General features: G+C 40.5%; 4 protein-coding genes across 4 annotated transcripts; 3 read left to right on the top strand and 1 right to left on the bottom strand. All coding sequences in view use genetic code 12, as the record gives it.

The window, feature by feature from the left end:
* Positions 1–3190: 3190 nt before the first annotated feature.
* Positions 3191–4876, top strand: KGF57_001744 (uncharacterized protein; the record flags this gene model as incomplete). Its single annotated transcript, XM_051750982.1, has 1 exon — positions 3191–4876. One exon carries the CDS (start codon positions 3191–3193, stop codon positions 4874–4876), a length of 1686 nt encoding a protein of 561 aa, XP_051609718.1.
* A 1406-nt stretch (positions 4877–6282) lies between these two features.
* SNQ2 (ATP-binding cassette transporter) lies at positions 6283–10800 on the top strand (the record flags this gene model as incomplete). The annotated part of the gene is made up of 1 exon (XM_051750981.1): positions 6283–10800. The coding sequence occupies one exon, from the start codon at positions 6283–6285 to the stop codon at positions 10798–10800; it is 4518 nt and encodes a 1505-aa protein (XP_051609717.1).
* A 202-nt stretch (positions 10801–11002) lies between these two features.
* On the bottom strand, positions 11003–12856 carry SAL6 (Sal6p; the record flags this gene model as incomplete). Its single annotated transcript, XM_051750980.1, has 1 exon — positions 11003–12856. The coding sequence occupies one exon, from the start codon at positions 12854–12856 to the stop codon at positions 11003–11005; it is 1854 nt and encodes a 617-aa protein (XP_051609716.1).
* Positions 12857–13563: 707 nt separating this feature from the next.
* Positions 13564–14460, top strand: KGF57_001741 (uncharacterized protein; the record flags this gene model as incomplete). Its single annotated transcript, XM_051750979.1, has 1 exon — positions 13564–14460. The coding sequence occupies one exon, from the start codon at positions 13564–13566 to the stop codon at positions 14458–14460; it is 897 nt and encodes a 298-aa protein (XP_051609715.1).
* Positions 14461–15036: the final 576 nt, after the last annotated feature.

Raw genomic sequence — 15036 nt, 5'->3', positions numbered from 1 at the left:
TTCATAGCTGGAGCTTTACCTAAAGTAGTGCATATTGCAACCATGTTAATTTGTCCAGTCCACTTTCCAAAACTAATGAAGTTGAAAATGCTTGCCTTTTCTTCAAAGTAGTACTTTGCAAGAGATGGTGCTAGAGAGTGAGACTCTACAGACAATGTCAAATGACAAACTTAGAGACAACCATAGATTTCATTCCCTTTATCTTGAGCAAAATGCAAATTCGCTTCCTGGAATTGACTTGCTTTTGTACCAAGGGTTTGCTCTCCAAAGTAATAACTAATTTCCACCGACAATGCATGCAGCCTTGTTAAATGCTAACGGATGCCGCAGTTTCTGTCCTCTGTTGAGATTGTGCTCCTCTCCAATGCAGTAGCTACTTCAATTTAGCTGATCTACCCGTACTGGTTTGCTTGTCACTTGAACTTACTAACATCTCGTAATCCCGTTGCAGCAGAAGCAATCCTAAAGTAGTAAGACCAAAGTATGCCCAAACAAACAATCTTCGATAATTTCTAATATCTACTAACCTCACCACCATGAACATGCACATTGTTAAAACTGAGTACAAGATCCACATAGTCTGCTTTTTCTCCTCCTTTTCAACATCCTGTAGAATATTGTACCAAAAGTTGCATTTCCTAAACATATCCACAGAAAAGTCTTTATGTAAGTATCATGGTCTAGAGCTGCTATCAACAAGCACACTGATACTATAAGAAGTCCCAAGAGGAACCTGGTAAATATCTTCAAATTGGGGTCGTGTTTCCACACTAATGGTCCCAATAATACACCACACAAATAAGCAAGCTTTTTGAAAGACTTGAGGTCATTTTGGGTCTCTGAAAACAATCGGTAAGTGAGGCAAATGACTGGGTCAGACGTGGCTCAGCCAAATTGTGATGAGCTGCTATTGCCACAGGTTAGAACTAGAGACTGTGGAGATTAGGTGGGGTAACAAGCCCTTGTTTAAAGACATTAGAGGAGAGAGCGACACTGTTGAAGGCTATCACAAAGAATCGTGGTTTCACTACAAGCACAAGGATGGAATGGATCGGGGGTCAAGCTTAGGGCAATTGTGAAAAGGGTGGTTAGGGATAATGGGGGGAGGGAAAAGGCTTTACAAGTTAAAGTCTCTGATGCTCGGCATCTACTACTTTAATGTAAATTTTTTGCAGTAACTTTCACACAGAAAACTACTGAAATCCAGGCAGTGCGATGTCTATAGTCAGTGTGGCCAAAGTGGGGTTGCAAATGTGAGACAAGTGTCCTTCACCAGTCGGGTTTTCTGTGTCTGTATTTATATGGGCCAGTATTTAGTGCCTACCAATTATCTACCAGTCAGTCAAGGTTATCCCCCACGTGCACGTGGGCTGTTGTTGAAGCTTTTGTGTAAATTAGAAGTAAAATTTGGGGGGGGAAAAGAAAAGCACTGTTGAGTTTGTGTAATACTAGAACGATAAGAAGAAGGGAGAAGAAGAAGATGTTGATGATGAGAAGAACTGTGTATGTTAGAAAGTAAACGAGCACTAAATAATGGAGAGCTATTTCAACCAGCAAACAGCAAACAGCAAACATCAAATAACAATACGCCGCCTGCTATTGATTATAATTGTGCTTGAAGAAACACTGCAGTGACACAAGTTTATGAAGAGAAGAAAAACACGGTCTGTAGCAGTAGTAGCAATAATAATAATACGTAATATTGTATTATTTGTATTATTTGTATTATTTGTGTTTTGTGTCTTGTGGAAAAAAAGTGGGCACGTGTCTCTCTGAAATACTCACTTACAACTCTTTGTTTAAGAGCAACCATTTTTAATAGAGTGAGAGGCAAAGAGAAGAAGAGAAGGCGATTGTGCAGTTAAGGTTTAGAAAAAGCTTCGTGGTGGCAGTAGCAGTAGTGAAGACAGAGACAGAGATACAGGTGGTGTGCAAGTATTTATCTCTGAGTATCTATATAGATCTAACTGTGCTGAACTTGAATTCTCTTTACCACTGGGGGAGAGCAAAACTCATATAAATGTAGTCGTCTCTTTTGGTACTAAGGCAGAAGTGATACAGTAAAGAGTAAAAGAGTAAAGAGTAGAAAGTGGAAAGTAGAAAGTGGGAAATATAAATGAAATCCAATCTGCCGCCATTTACAAAGAGTGAGAGAAAAATTAATTCATTTACTTTTATTTAGCAACCTATACACTAGAAACACACACACACACACTACAAAGACAAATACCAAACCCACCTCCCCAACCATTTCCTACTGACGTCAACTACTTCAAAAGAGTTAACAACAAGGCTAGATTACTACTGTGTGTGTGTGTCGAAAGGAGAGAAATACAAAACAAGTGATCAACCAAGACAGACAAAGGATCAACCACGAAGAACCGATTGCTCAGACTCAACACTGCTGCTACTACACAATACGTTTTAGGCAGAAGAAGAAGCAATATCATCAACTGTTATAGCCAGTTTCTCTTTTTCATCGCATTTCTTTTCACTGTTTGTTGAGGAAACTTACTACTTACTGGTCTGGTCTCTCACTCAACTCACTCTGACAACGTGAAGCAAAAACAAAAAAAAAAATTTCTTTGGGTGAAAGGTCAAAAGCGGAACTCATTCCTAATTGAGATATAACAACTAGGATTAACCGAAAAGGCAGGAAACAACGCCAGACTGTACACATCATACATACATATAATTCCTTTCACTGTTTTCTTCTTCCTAACCAGCATAGTCATTGTCCGTCCCCTTGTGTCGCAAGAGCAACCGCTGCCAAACAGACAAGAGTCATTCACATAAATTTCAAAACATACTCCATTTCGCTCCCCACCCCACTCCATCAAAAATTTTAGATGATATAATAGTCCATCCATCAGATTATTTTTTTTTTTTTTTTCAAGACAAAACTACACTAATTCTAAAAAGAATAGACATACACTATCGCACACTCACTAGTATACCCACAACGATGATGATGTCTGTACCGTCGAATCACGCGACGCCGACATCTAGCCCTACTGGCTCAGCTGTGGGTTTCAACACTTTTGGCGAGGGACACAGTGGTATTCATCCCAATAGTTGCGGCAGCAGCAGCAGCAGCAACAACAGCGGCAACACTAGCAGCAAAAGCTGGCAATATTAAGTTCATCGACCGACACCAAGACAGCGCAGTACTACACCTTCATCATCCGAAATGAACCCCAACAAAACAAACTCGAGCAGAATACGACGGAACCTCGCTAGTAATGGCCAGACACCACCTGACAACCGCAATCGTGGGAGTTCAAACAAGAGAGGAACAGTCAGTTTAGAGCGCTCGCCAAACAAGAGAGATGACCTTGGCCAAAGACGTCGAGTTTCCACAGGCGATGACAGCTTTCTATCACAATATATCAAATCACTTGAAATTCAAACAACTTTGAACGACCATCAGCTATATTTTAAAGCTCTTGAGAAGCAACGCAAGGTTAAATCACTTGAAGTATATCAAAAGTACTTGAATTCAAATAAAAAGGTTGAGCATGAAAGAAATTACAAGCAATACTTGACGAGTAAGATTAGTCCCAGACTACAGCGTCGTGATGTACTGCCATTGGAGCATTCAAACAAAGACACAACAACTAGCAGCACATCCACCATAACAACAAAACCCGCCGAAGATGATAGGATCAAAAAGACTAGCAAAGTGACAGTTTCTGAACCACAAAAGAGGAAACCACCTGCAACTCATATAACTCATCAACTACCTTTAGAATTTATGGAGTGTCCTATTGATTATCTCATAGATCTAATATCACGAATGCTACAGTCATTAATCACATTGAATGATAAGTCAGTGCCCCGTTCAATCTCCAATCCACCAGCATCATCATCAACAGCAACACCAACAGCAGCAGCAACAACGGCAACTTCTTCAACTAGCAATGGATCACAATCTTCCAATAACTTGCTAACGAGATACCACTCACGTACACCACCCGCAATATCTGCATACACATACCTCTCACGTCTAAGCAAATTCAATAACTTCAATCCGGCGATTTTGCTAACTACGATTTACTACATTGATCTATTATCGCACCAATACCAACCATTCTTCACTTTAAATTCATGGACGGTGCACCGGTTCTTGTTGGTGGCGACCATGATTGCCCAGAAATCCTTGGAGGATTTCTTTTATACCAATGACCATTATGCTAAAGTTGGGGGTGTTGCACTTGGTGAGTTGAATTGTTTGGAATTGGATTTTTTGAATCGTGTGGATTGGAGATGTGTTCCTGGAAAGCAAGTTTTGAATAAGGTTAGTGGGGTGATTTGTACGAATATTGGTCAAGCTAAAGATGTGTTGGATTTGTATTATAGTCAGTTGATTGATTTGATGGGGAAGAATACGCAGTATGGGAACCATAATGGGGATGAACTGCAACTGCAACTGCAACTGCAACTGCAGAGGTTGGCGGTGTGTTATGTTAAAGAACAAAGTGGAGGCCATTATGATGGGGAAACGAGACGAAACGTAGTGAGGACAGCAGGTGGAACTCCTGTTAATGGTGAAGATGTAGATGAATATATTCTGGAGGATGGAGATGGAGATGGATATGAAGAAGAAGATGATGATGATGATGAAGAAGATGATGATGAAGATGATGAAGAGGATGTTGATGATGATGACGATGAAGAGGATGATGAAGATGAAGAAGGTGACTATGATGAGGATGAGGAACATGACAATCTAAGAGGCGTTGTCAATGGTAATGCCCAGCAACACTCAGAGTATCCTCACCTGACTCCAGCTTACGATGAGAATGGGTTTATCAGGAATGGATTCTCATCGCCACATTTGAAACGAAGATACGGTGGTAGTCCAAGCCCAGAGTGACAGAGTAAGAAGAACGTTTAGTGAAGGATGTTTCCTGTTGTTGTTGTTGTTGCTGTTGGTAGTGGTGGTGTTGGTGGTATTTCAGATATTTATAAAATGTAGGGAAAATGGGAGAGAAGAGAGCAGGACTCTGTAGTGTATTTATGGGCTATCTTTTTTTGCATAGATATATATATATATACGTATATGTACGTATATATACATTATTGGGAATCAAACTTGTTATGAGCTTCGAGCAAACGGGTCGTGGAGCAGAAAAAAAAAAACAATCTCTTGCAGTAATAGGATGATTTGTGAACTCATTTACACTTTATGTCTTTGGTTTACTTTATGTCTTTGGTTTATGTGATTTCTCTTTGTTCATATTAAATTTTGTTTTTTTTTTTTTGCGCACTTTGTTTTACCCAATTTGGAAATGAGTGCGCAAATTTTTCTCCAATACCGTTCCTCTTCTTCTCCATGGAACATGTAACTTAAGCGTCTACTTAGTCTATAATAACTCACTGTCTGTCCTGAATGATGACATGTTGATGTGTCGGTGATGTGTGGGTTGATGTTTTCAAACTTGTAGTCCGTTTTCCTTCAATTGTAAACACCACCTACACTGTTTTTTTTTTTGCAACAAATTTGTGGAAACAAAGGCAACAAACTTGACTAGTTCAACAAACTGTATGCTTGTATTAGTAGTTTATTTTGTTTTAATGAGAGGATGATACACATGGAGGAAGTGTGTATGTAGGGATAATCTAATATGACTTGTGATGAGGATAGTGACAAACCCACATAATCAAACTATATTATAGTCTAGATGAGATGAAAAAGACAAGTAAAGTAAAGTAAAGTAAAGTGTGTTTGGTAATATACAAAATACGGCGTTTAGAAGGAGTTAAGAAGGAAAATACGGAGGTATTAACTCCGTATAATCAGCAAAGAGCGCAAAAGCCGCATCCTCTACAGGTTACATTATATACACTACTACTAACTACTGTTTTTACTAACTACTTAGTAAGGAGTATTGTAATATTACTAAAGTTGATGAAGATATCGTATGTGCATCTTATTATACCAACTATACATATATAGAGATACAATTGCATAGTCCTTTCTGCAACAGATATGTTCTAGTCATCTTTTCATCTTTTCAACTACCTCTCTTCACAAGAGACACTTTTAGTTAACTCAATCGTACGACAATAATAATAATAATCTTTTGTTATCATCAACTACCCCACTAATAATAATAATAATAATAACAACAACAACAACAACAACAACAACAGCAGACCATCAACACAATCCCTTCAACTTGAAGCTTTACTTAGATTAAGGCATCACTTGCAAGAGAACCTGCTTGTCTGGCTTATACTACACTTCATTACTAGTGAACCTTTACCCCACCATTTCCAATGAACGAGTCAAACTCCACCACGGCTGCATCTACTTCATCTATTGAAGAGTTTACTGGCCACAATCACAATGGAGGGGACATTGAAAAGAGAGAGGCAAGCGCTAATAATGAAAACTCATTAAAGCGTACGGACTCTGTCCTTAATTCAGATGAGGATTACGATGACAATAACGACGAGAGTAGAAGATTACACTTGGTAAGGACAATCACCGCACTATCCAGCAAAAACTCAACTGATCAGCTCGACTCCCTTTCAAAACATATCTCACGTCAAATCACCAATAAGGATGGCCAATTCGCCTTGAAAATGGAGGAGTTTAGTCTTCTTCGTATCTTGTCGAACTTTGTCTACTTTGCAAAGAAACAAGGGTTGGCAATGAGATGCAGTGGTGTATCATTTCAAGACCTTTGCGTTTATGGAAACGACGAATCATTTGCCATTGTTCCTACTGTACTTGACTTACTCAAAGGACCCGTTGGTGGCATACAACAAGCAGTTTCCAAAATGAGGACCCCGAAAAAGACAATTTTGAATAATTTAAATGGGTTTGCCAAACCAGGGGAAATGGTTTTGGTGTTGGGTCGTCCAGGTGCTGGTTGTACAACTTTTTTGAAGTCGTTGACTGGCACCGATTTTGACTTGTACAAGGGAGTTGACGGGGATATAAGGTACGATGGATTGACTCAACATGAAATGTTAAACAACTACAAAAATGATTTGGTGTACAATCCTGAATTGGATGTTCATTTCCCCCACTTGACTGTGGACCAGACTTTGTCATTTGCGATTGGTTGTAAAACCCCCCAAATGAGATTAAATGGAGTCACTCGCGAACAGTTTGTCAATGCCAAGAAAGAAATCTTGGCAACTGTGTTTGGATTGAGACACACTTACCATACTAAAGTTGGTAACGATTTCGTTCGTGGTGTATCTGGTGGAGAGCGAAAAAGAGTATCAATTGCTGAAGCATTGGCTTGTAACGGTTCCATATATTGTTGGGATAATGCAACAAGGGGATTGGATGCATCCACAGCGTTGGAATTTGCTCGTGCCATACGAACATCAACTGATATTTTGAGAACCACGGCATTTGTTTCAATTTATCAAGCAGGAGAAAATATTTATGAATGTTTTGACAAGGTGACGGTGCTCTACCATGGAAGACAAATTTACTTTGGATCTGCCAAGAATGCTAAAAAGTATTTTGAAGATATGGGATGGGAGTGTCCTGCAAGACAAACAACCGCAGAGTTCTTAACCGCTTTAACTGATCCAATTGGAAGGTTTGCCAAAAAGGGGTGGGAGAATAAAGTTCCTCAAACAGCAGAGGAATTTGAATTGCGTTGGTTGAATTCTGAGGAATACAAAAACTTACTTTTGGAGATTCAAGAGTACAACGATTCCATCGATGCCGATGAAACTAGACAAATGTACTACAAGTCCATCTCGCAGGAAAAGATGAAGGGAGCTAGAAAAAAATCGCCCTTCACCATATCATACTTGCAACAGCTAAAGTTGTGCACAATTAGAAGCGCTCAGCAAATTTGGGGAGATAAAGCGTATACAGTCACTCTTATTGGTGCGGGAGTTAGTCAAGCTTTTGTCAGTGGTTCATTGTACTACAACACGCCTGAAACTGTTGTTGGAGCGTTCTCACGTGGTGGTGTGGTGTTTTTTGCCGTGTTGTTTATGGCGTTGATGGGGTTGGCTGAGATTTCAGCTTCATTTAGCTCTCGTCCCATCTTGATGAAGCAGAAGAACTACTCAATGTATCATCCTTCGGCTGATGCCCTAGCACAATTTGTCATGTCTATTCCAATTAGTATCCTTGTCAACATATTCTTTGTCATTATCTTGTACTTTTTGTCCAATTTGGCTAGAGAAGCAGGAAAGTTTTTCATTGCGTTTTTATTCATCACGTTGCTTCATTTGACAATGGGTGCTTTGTTCAAAGCTGTTGCATCCATTAACAAGACTATTGCCGCCGCAAACGCATTGGGGGGTGTGTTGATGATGGCGTCGTTGATGTATTCTTCATACATGATTCAACGTCCGTCAATGCATCCATGGTTCAAGTGGATCTCATACATCAACCCTGTTTTGTATGCATTTGAAGCAGTTGTGGCATCAGAGTTTCATGGAAGACATATGCAATGTTTGGGTCAGTATCTTACCCCCAATGGGCCCGGTTATGAAAATTTGGGCAGTGGTGAACAAGCTTGTGCTTTTCTTGGATCGAAGCCTGGTCAAGATTGGGTTTTGGGTGATGATTATTTGAAAACCGCATACACTTATAGTTTCAACCATGTTTGGAGAAACTTTGGTATCATTATTGGGTTCATGGCGTTTTTCTTGGCCATTAATGCATTGGGAACTGAGTACATCAAGCCCATTACTGGTGGTGGAGATAAGCTATTGTACTTGAGGGGTAAGATTCCTCAAAAGATTGCACTTCCAGCTGAGAAGCAAGCTGGTGATATCGAGCAAGGTCCGGCAATGAATGATTTAGATGATCGTGAAGCCAAAGTGAATGCAAATGACTCAGATTTGAGAGTCAAGGATATTTTCCTTTGGAAGAATGTTGATTATGTTATTCCATATGATGGTAAAGAGCGGAAACTTTTGGACGATGTGAGCGGGTATTGTATACCAGGCACATTGACGGCGTTGATGGGTGAGTCCGGTGCTGGTAAAACGACATTGTTGAATACTTTGGCTCAGAGGATCGATTTTGGAACCATTACTGGTGACATGTTGGTGAATGGGAAACCCCTTGATACGTCCTTCAGTAGAAGAACTGGGTACGTTCAACAGCAGGATATTCATGTTTCTGAAGTTACAGTTCGAGAGTCGTTGCAATTTGCTGCACGGTTGAGAAGATCAAATGATGTGAGTGATGCCGAAAAGTTGGACTATGTGGAAAAGATTATCGATGTGTTGGACATGAGTCTATATGCCGATGCTGTTGTTGGGAAATCGGGTAATGGGCTCAATGTTGAACAGAGGAAAAAGCTTTCGATTGGTGTTGAATTGGTGGCAAAGCCTTCATTGTTACTTTTCCTTGATGAACCCACATCTGGTTTGGATTCACAGTCTGCGTGGGCCATTGTGAAATTGTTGAGAGACTTGGCCAATGCTGGGCAATCAATCTTGTGTACCATCCATCAACCTTCTGCCACCTTGTTTGAGGAGTTTGATCGGTTGTTGCTTTTGAGAAAGGGAGGTCAAACTGTCTATTTTGGCGAGATTGGAGATAAATCGAAAACCATACTAGACTACTTTGAAAGAAACGGAGCTAGACATTGTGAAAGCACTGAGAACCCCGCCGAATATATCTTGGAGGCCATTGGTGCTGGTGCGACTGCCGCCGTTCAAGAAGATTGGTTCAAGATTTGGGAAAACTCACCCGAAAAGATTAAGGAGGATGAAAAGTTGGACAATTTGATTGCCGAATTGGAGAAAAAGCCCTCTGATTTGAGTCCTGAGGAGGAGAAACAATTGAACCACAAGTATGCGACTCCATATTTCTACCAATTCAGATATGTGTTGCATAGGAATGCATTGACGTTTTTCCGTGATCCTGACTATGTCATGGCCAAGATTTTCTTGATGACGATTGCTGGATTGTTTATAGGTTTCACGTTTTTTGGATTGAAGCATACGAAAACTGGTGCTCAAAATGGTATGTTTTGTTCATTTTTGACGGTTGTTATTTCTGCTCCCGTGATCAATCAGATTCAAGAAAAGGCAATTACTGGAAGAGACTTGTTTGAGGTTCGTGAAAAATTGTCAAACACATATCATTGGTCATTGATGATTTTGTGCCAGGCATTGAATGAAATGCCATACTTGTTAGTTGGAGGTGCCATCATGTTTGTTTCTGTATATTTCCCCACACAAACATCAACAGTTGCGTCGCAATCCGGGATGTTTTACTTCACCCAGGGGATATTTGTGCAAGCTTTTGCCGTGTCGTTTGGATTGATGGTGCTTTACATTGCTCCCGATTTGCAAAGTGCGGCGGTATTAGTGTCGTTTTTGTATACTTTTATCGTTGCCTTTTCCGGGATCGTGCAGCCAGTGAGCTTGATGCCCGGGTTCTGGACATTTATGTACAAGTTGTCGCCATACACTTACTTTATCCAGAATTTGGTGTCGTCATTTTTGCATCGTCGCGAGATTCATTGCAATGATAAAGAGATGGCGTTTTTCAATCCGCCTTCGGGGCAAACTTGTGGTGAGTTTGCTCAGGCATTTGTGGAGAGATCGGGTGGGTATATTGATAATCCATCCGCTGAGTCAAACTGTGGATATTGTACGTTTTCCAATGCTGATCAGTACTTGGCAACCATTGGTGCCCATTTCTCGTTGAGATGGAGAAATGTAGGGTTCTTTTTTGCGTATATCTTGTTCAATATTGGTTTTTGCATGTGTCTTTATTATTTGTTGAGGTACAGCAAGTTGATGAATAAGATTAGCGGGGCAATTGCTGGGTTCAAGAAGAGCAAGAAGTAGACGTGGCTGCCGCATTTGTTTAGAGAGCTTTTTGTAAATAGAGAGGAGAACATGTTTAATAGATGATAACTAATATGATATATAAAAAAAAAAGAGTATGTGATACAAACAAAAAAAAGCTCAATGAAAAGCTATGGGATATATATGTAGCTATATATACATATATAAACAAAACGAATCTGTTGACATGCTCAGCTCAGTGTTATGTGGGCTTGATCAATTCAAATGAACAATACAAATGCTTATTCACGCTCATAATTGCCCCATAATTGTTAAATTCACCACAATAATTAGGGGCACTAAACACAGTAACGAGTTTCCTCTTGTTGAAAAACTCATAACCATCTTCAACAACCATATGGCCCCTCACGACAAGGTCCAATTTGAACTTTGAGCAGAAGTAATCAACATGTTTCTTCCCAAAACAGTACGAAACACCACGATCATTCTTGGGCCAATTGGTTAAAGAAAAGTTTTTAACCAGGGGGTCAGGATCGGACCACAACAAATCTGCCAATAATCCCTTGTCGGGAACATCAGTGGGTCGTTTAATCTTTTCAATTTGCGATAAATCATCGAGTTCAGGTGACAATCCTCCATGGACACAGAAAATCTTGTCATTGATCGTGGCCGCCACCGGCAAGGTATTAAACACATCAATGAAATTTTTCCACATACGAGGGGTTTTCAATCTTCTCTTGCATTCGTCATAAAATCCATAAATCTTGGTGATATTTGCTGACTCGTGGTTTCCTCTCAACATAAAGAAATTCTCAGGGTACTTGATCTTGTAACACAAGAGAAGCAAGATTGTTTCCAAAGACTTTTCTCCACGGTCAACATAGTCGCCCAAGAATAAGTAGTTTGAGTATGGTGGGTATCCACAACAATTGAAAATACGAATGAGATCATGAAATTGTCCATGTATATCACCAACTACTTTAACGGGTGGTGATAATCGCAACAAGTTGGGTTGTTCTAAAAAGATTTGTCGGCTCTTGCCCAAAATGTACTGAATTTCTTCGGTATCAACACGCAATGCATCCTTGGATTTACGAGATGTGGAGCGTTTCTTGGTTGACAACAACCGTTCAATGACTCCATCGATATCGATGGCCAACTTCTTGTTGGTGGGAATCAATGGTGGTGAGCTTGACAATGAGGTCGAGCTACTTGACTGCAGCTTCATTGGCAGTGACGTAGCAGCAGCAGCAGCAGCAGCAGCAGCAGCAGCAGCCAAGCTACCACCTGAAGGTGTTGCCACAGACTCAAGTTTCTTCAAGTTATCCTTTGATAGCACTTTAGGCTCGGGTGATGATTCCAATGATCTGCTTTCGGCTATTGAATCCAACTTGTTAACCACTGGGGAACCCAACCCGCCTTCAATATTTGCCAAGCTTTTCGTGGCACCGGCAGTGATGTAATTGCCGGGACTTGAACTGGACGACAGGAGCAGGTCCTCCTCCTTCAAGTCGTTGCCAGAAGTGGTAAATACGGGGGATGCAACGGAAATGTCCAGAGAGTCCACCGAGGAAGATACATCGTGTTGGTTCTTTAGGAGTTTGGCCATGGATATGTCAATCTCCATGTCAAAGTTTTGGTTGAGGGGATCTTCTTCCATTGCATGTGTGGATCTGCTATTTGATGGTTTGTTGTTGGTTGCGTTCTTGATGGGAGACGTTGAGGCAGCCCCTCCTCTTTGTCGAGACCCAGGTACATTCAAAAAGTGACTGCTATCGCTATTGCTGCTGCTGCTGCTGCTGTTGTTGTTGTTGTTGTTGTTGTTGATGCTGCTACGACGTTTCTTCTCCTTGTCATTTATTTCAATAGCAGGAGATGTCGCGTGCACGCTTTTAACGATAGTGGGAGCCCTGTGGTGCTGGTGCTTATTTCTTTGCAGTTTTCGTAAGTTTAGTTGAGATAGCGCCAGGGCCATCTCATCTGGATCTAAGTCGGTACTTCCAGTAGTACCGGTGGTTGAGTTTCCATCATGGCTAGTATTTGATGAGGATGAGGTTCTCGGTAGGGGTTCATCTTTAGACGGGCTATTTCCCATTGGATAAAAAAAAAGTATAGTAAGTGTTATGAGCTGGCGAGTGGCACTAACAAGAAGAAAAATAAAAAAATAAAGTAGGGGTTAGGGGGAAAGGGGGAAGAAAAGGTGGAGGGTGATGAAAAGTATAGTTCAGACGTTGAATGTGTGAGTGAGTAGGTGTTGTTGTTGTAGTAGTAGTAGTAGTAGTAGTAACAAGTGTGTGGTTTGAAAGGAGTGCTCAAAGCTTAGAAGAAAAGAATTTGTAATAGTTGACATTATTTGCAAAGAGAATTTTTTTCTGCCTCTGTCTCCTCTAGTTTTCTTTTGCTTTCTTCAAAAGTCGTGTGAAGGTGGATGACAAATACATTGTAAAAGTTTTATCCACTTTTACACTACCATTTCTTTCTATAAATGCCACACTTGAAACTTTGACAAGGGAAAAAGGGGTATTTACACATTTACACTACCCTTGTATGCTGTTCTCTTTGTCTTTGTCTTTTTTTGTTCTGTGTTACACGACTTTCACTCTGTTTATGTCTTCTCTCTCTCTGTGTGTGTGTGTGTGTATGTCTCATTATTATTGTCTTGCGACATTGAACTATGTAACCAGTAACCTCGTATTCAACTTCAACGCCTTTTATATGAGATTAGTTTTCAAACGGTTGAGTAGTTATAACCACAGTTACATTCACAGTTACAATCACAATCACAGTTGCAGGTCTAGAATCATGACACTCCCTCACCACACACCTATCAAATCTGCCGGATGTTTGATCATTGGCGATGAAATCTTGAATGGCAAGATTATGGACACAAACTCATACAATTTCGCCAAATTTTGCTTCAATGAGTTGTCAATTCCATTAAAAAGAACTGTAGTTTGTGGAGACGACTCCCTTGACATCAAAACGTCCTTGAACAACCTACTAACTCAGGACAATGTGGATTTTCTTGTTACCTCCGGAGGGTTGGGTAGCACACACGACGACATCACTTATGAGGCTATTAGCGAATACTATGAATTGGAGTACAAACTAGACAAAGAAGTTGTGGACCGTATGCAGTCACTTCGTAAAGACTACTTGGCAAACTTGGATAAAGAACAATTGGATGCCTTCTACAGAATGGCCACTTTGCCAACTGCTGTTGCTACCACCACATCCACAAATACCCCCCACAACACCACGAAACCTAACATCAAAGTGGAGAAAATATTTGGCAGTGACAAAATGTGGTTTCCCATAGTTATCATCGATGACAAAGTCTTCATCTTGCCAGGTGTGCCTCAACTATTTGTTCAATGTTTGCCAGTCATCAAATCCTATATATCTCCTCGACTCGACTCTGAGAAATTGATAAGAAGATACGTCGTGACAAAAACTGGTGAAAGTCATTTGGCCCCATATCTTGGTAAATTGCAAAACAGGTGCAATGAAAAATACGGTGACGGCGTTGTTAAATTAGGAAGCTATCCGCACTTGGAGTCTCATTTGAATACAATCAGTGTGATTGGGAGCCAACTACTGTCGAAATCAGATCTTGATTGGATAATACAGGATTTACTAAAGAATGTTGGTGGTCAGGGTAAAGAAATTACTCAGGAGGAAGAAGATAAACTTCATTAGATTGAGGTGGTCTGGGCAAGGAAGGAGGCTGAATGAGAAGAAACTTACTGAGAAACTTTTTTCCATCTGTTGTTAGTGTATGCTCTTACTGCGAGAGGGGGGGGGGATCGGAATTCAAAAAAGCCCAAAGTGATTTGCAATTCGAGGTGTGTGGGGAAAGCTGCAATGACTTGTGAGGCTGATGTAGTGAGAGAAGAGAATGCAGTTGGTGTGATTACAATGATGTGAAACATGTGTATACTATTGCATAAATAGAACAACAGTTTCTACTTTCAAGTCTATTGGCGCGCTGCAACCAGCAGAGGCTCAGAAGACGAATACAATACACGATCGATCGTGATACTTGATCAACTACTGGTGTGATAAAAGCAGAAGCAGTGGGGCAGAGAAGTGACCTCGACTATCAATGTCAAGAAATCTGTATAGGAGAAACCCTCTTTTAATACAAATACAATCGACGAACAAAGGTCTTCCTAGCAAATATGCGATGCAAAAGAGACGTTAACTAGGCAGTTTAAGCAAACCACGTATATCAACTATGACAAGCGCACGAACTGTGTTAAGTATGTCAAGCAA

Source organism: Candida theae, assembly GCF_024610275.1.
Source record: "Candida theae strain CBS 12239 chromosome Unknown scaffold30, whole genome shotgun sequence".
Taxonomy (NCBI): domain Eukaryota; kingdom Fungi; phylum Ascomycota; class Pichiomycetes; order Serinales; family Debaryomycetaceae; genus Lodderomyces; species Lodderomyces theae.
This window is presented reverse-complemented; position numbering and strand designations above follow the sequence as displayed.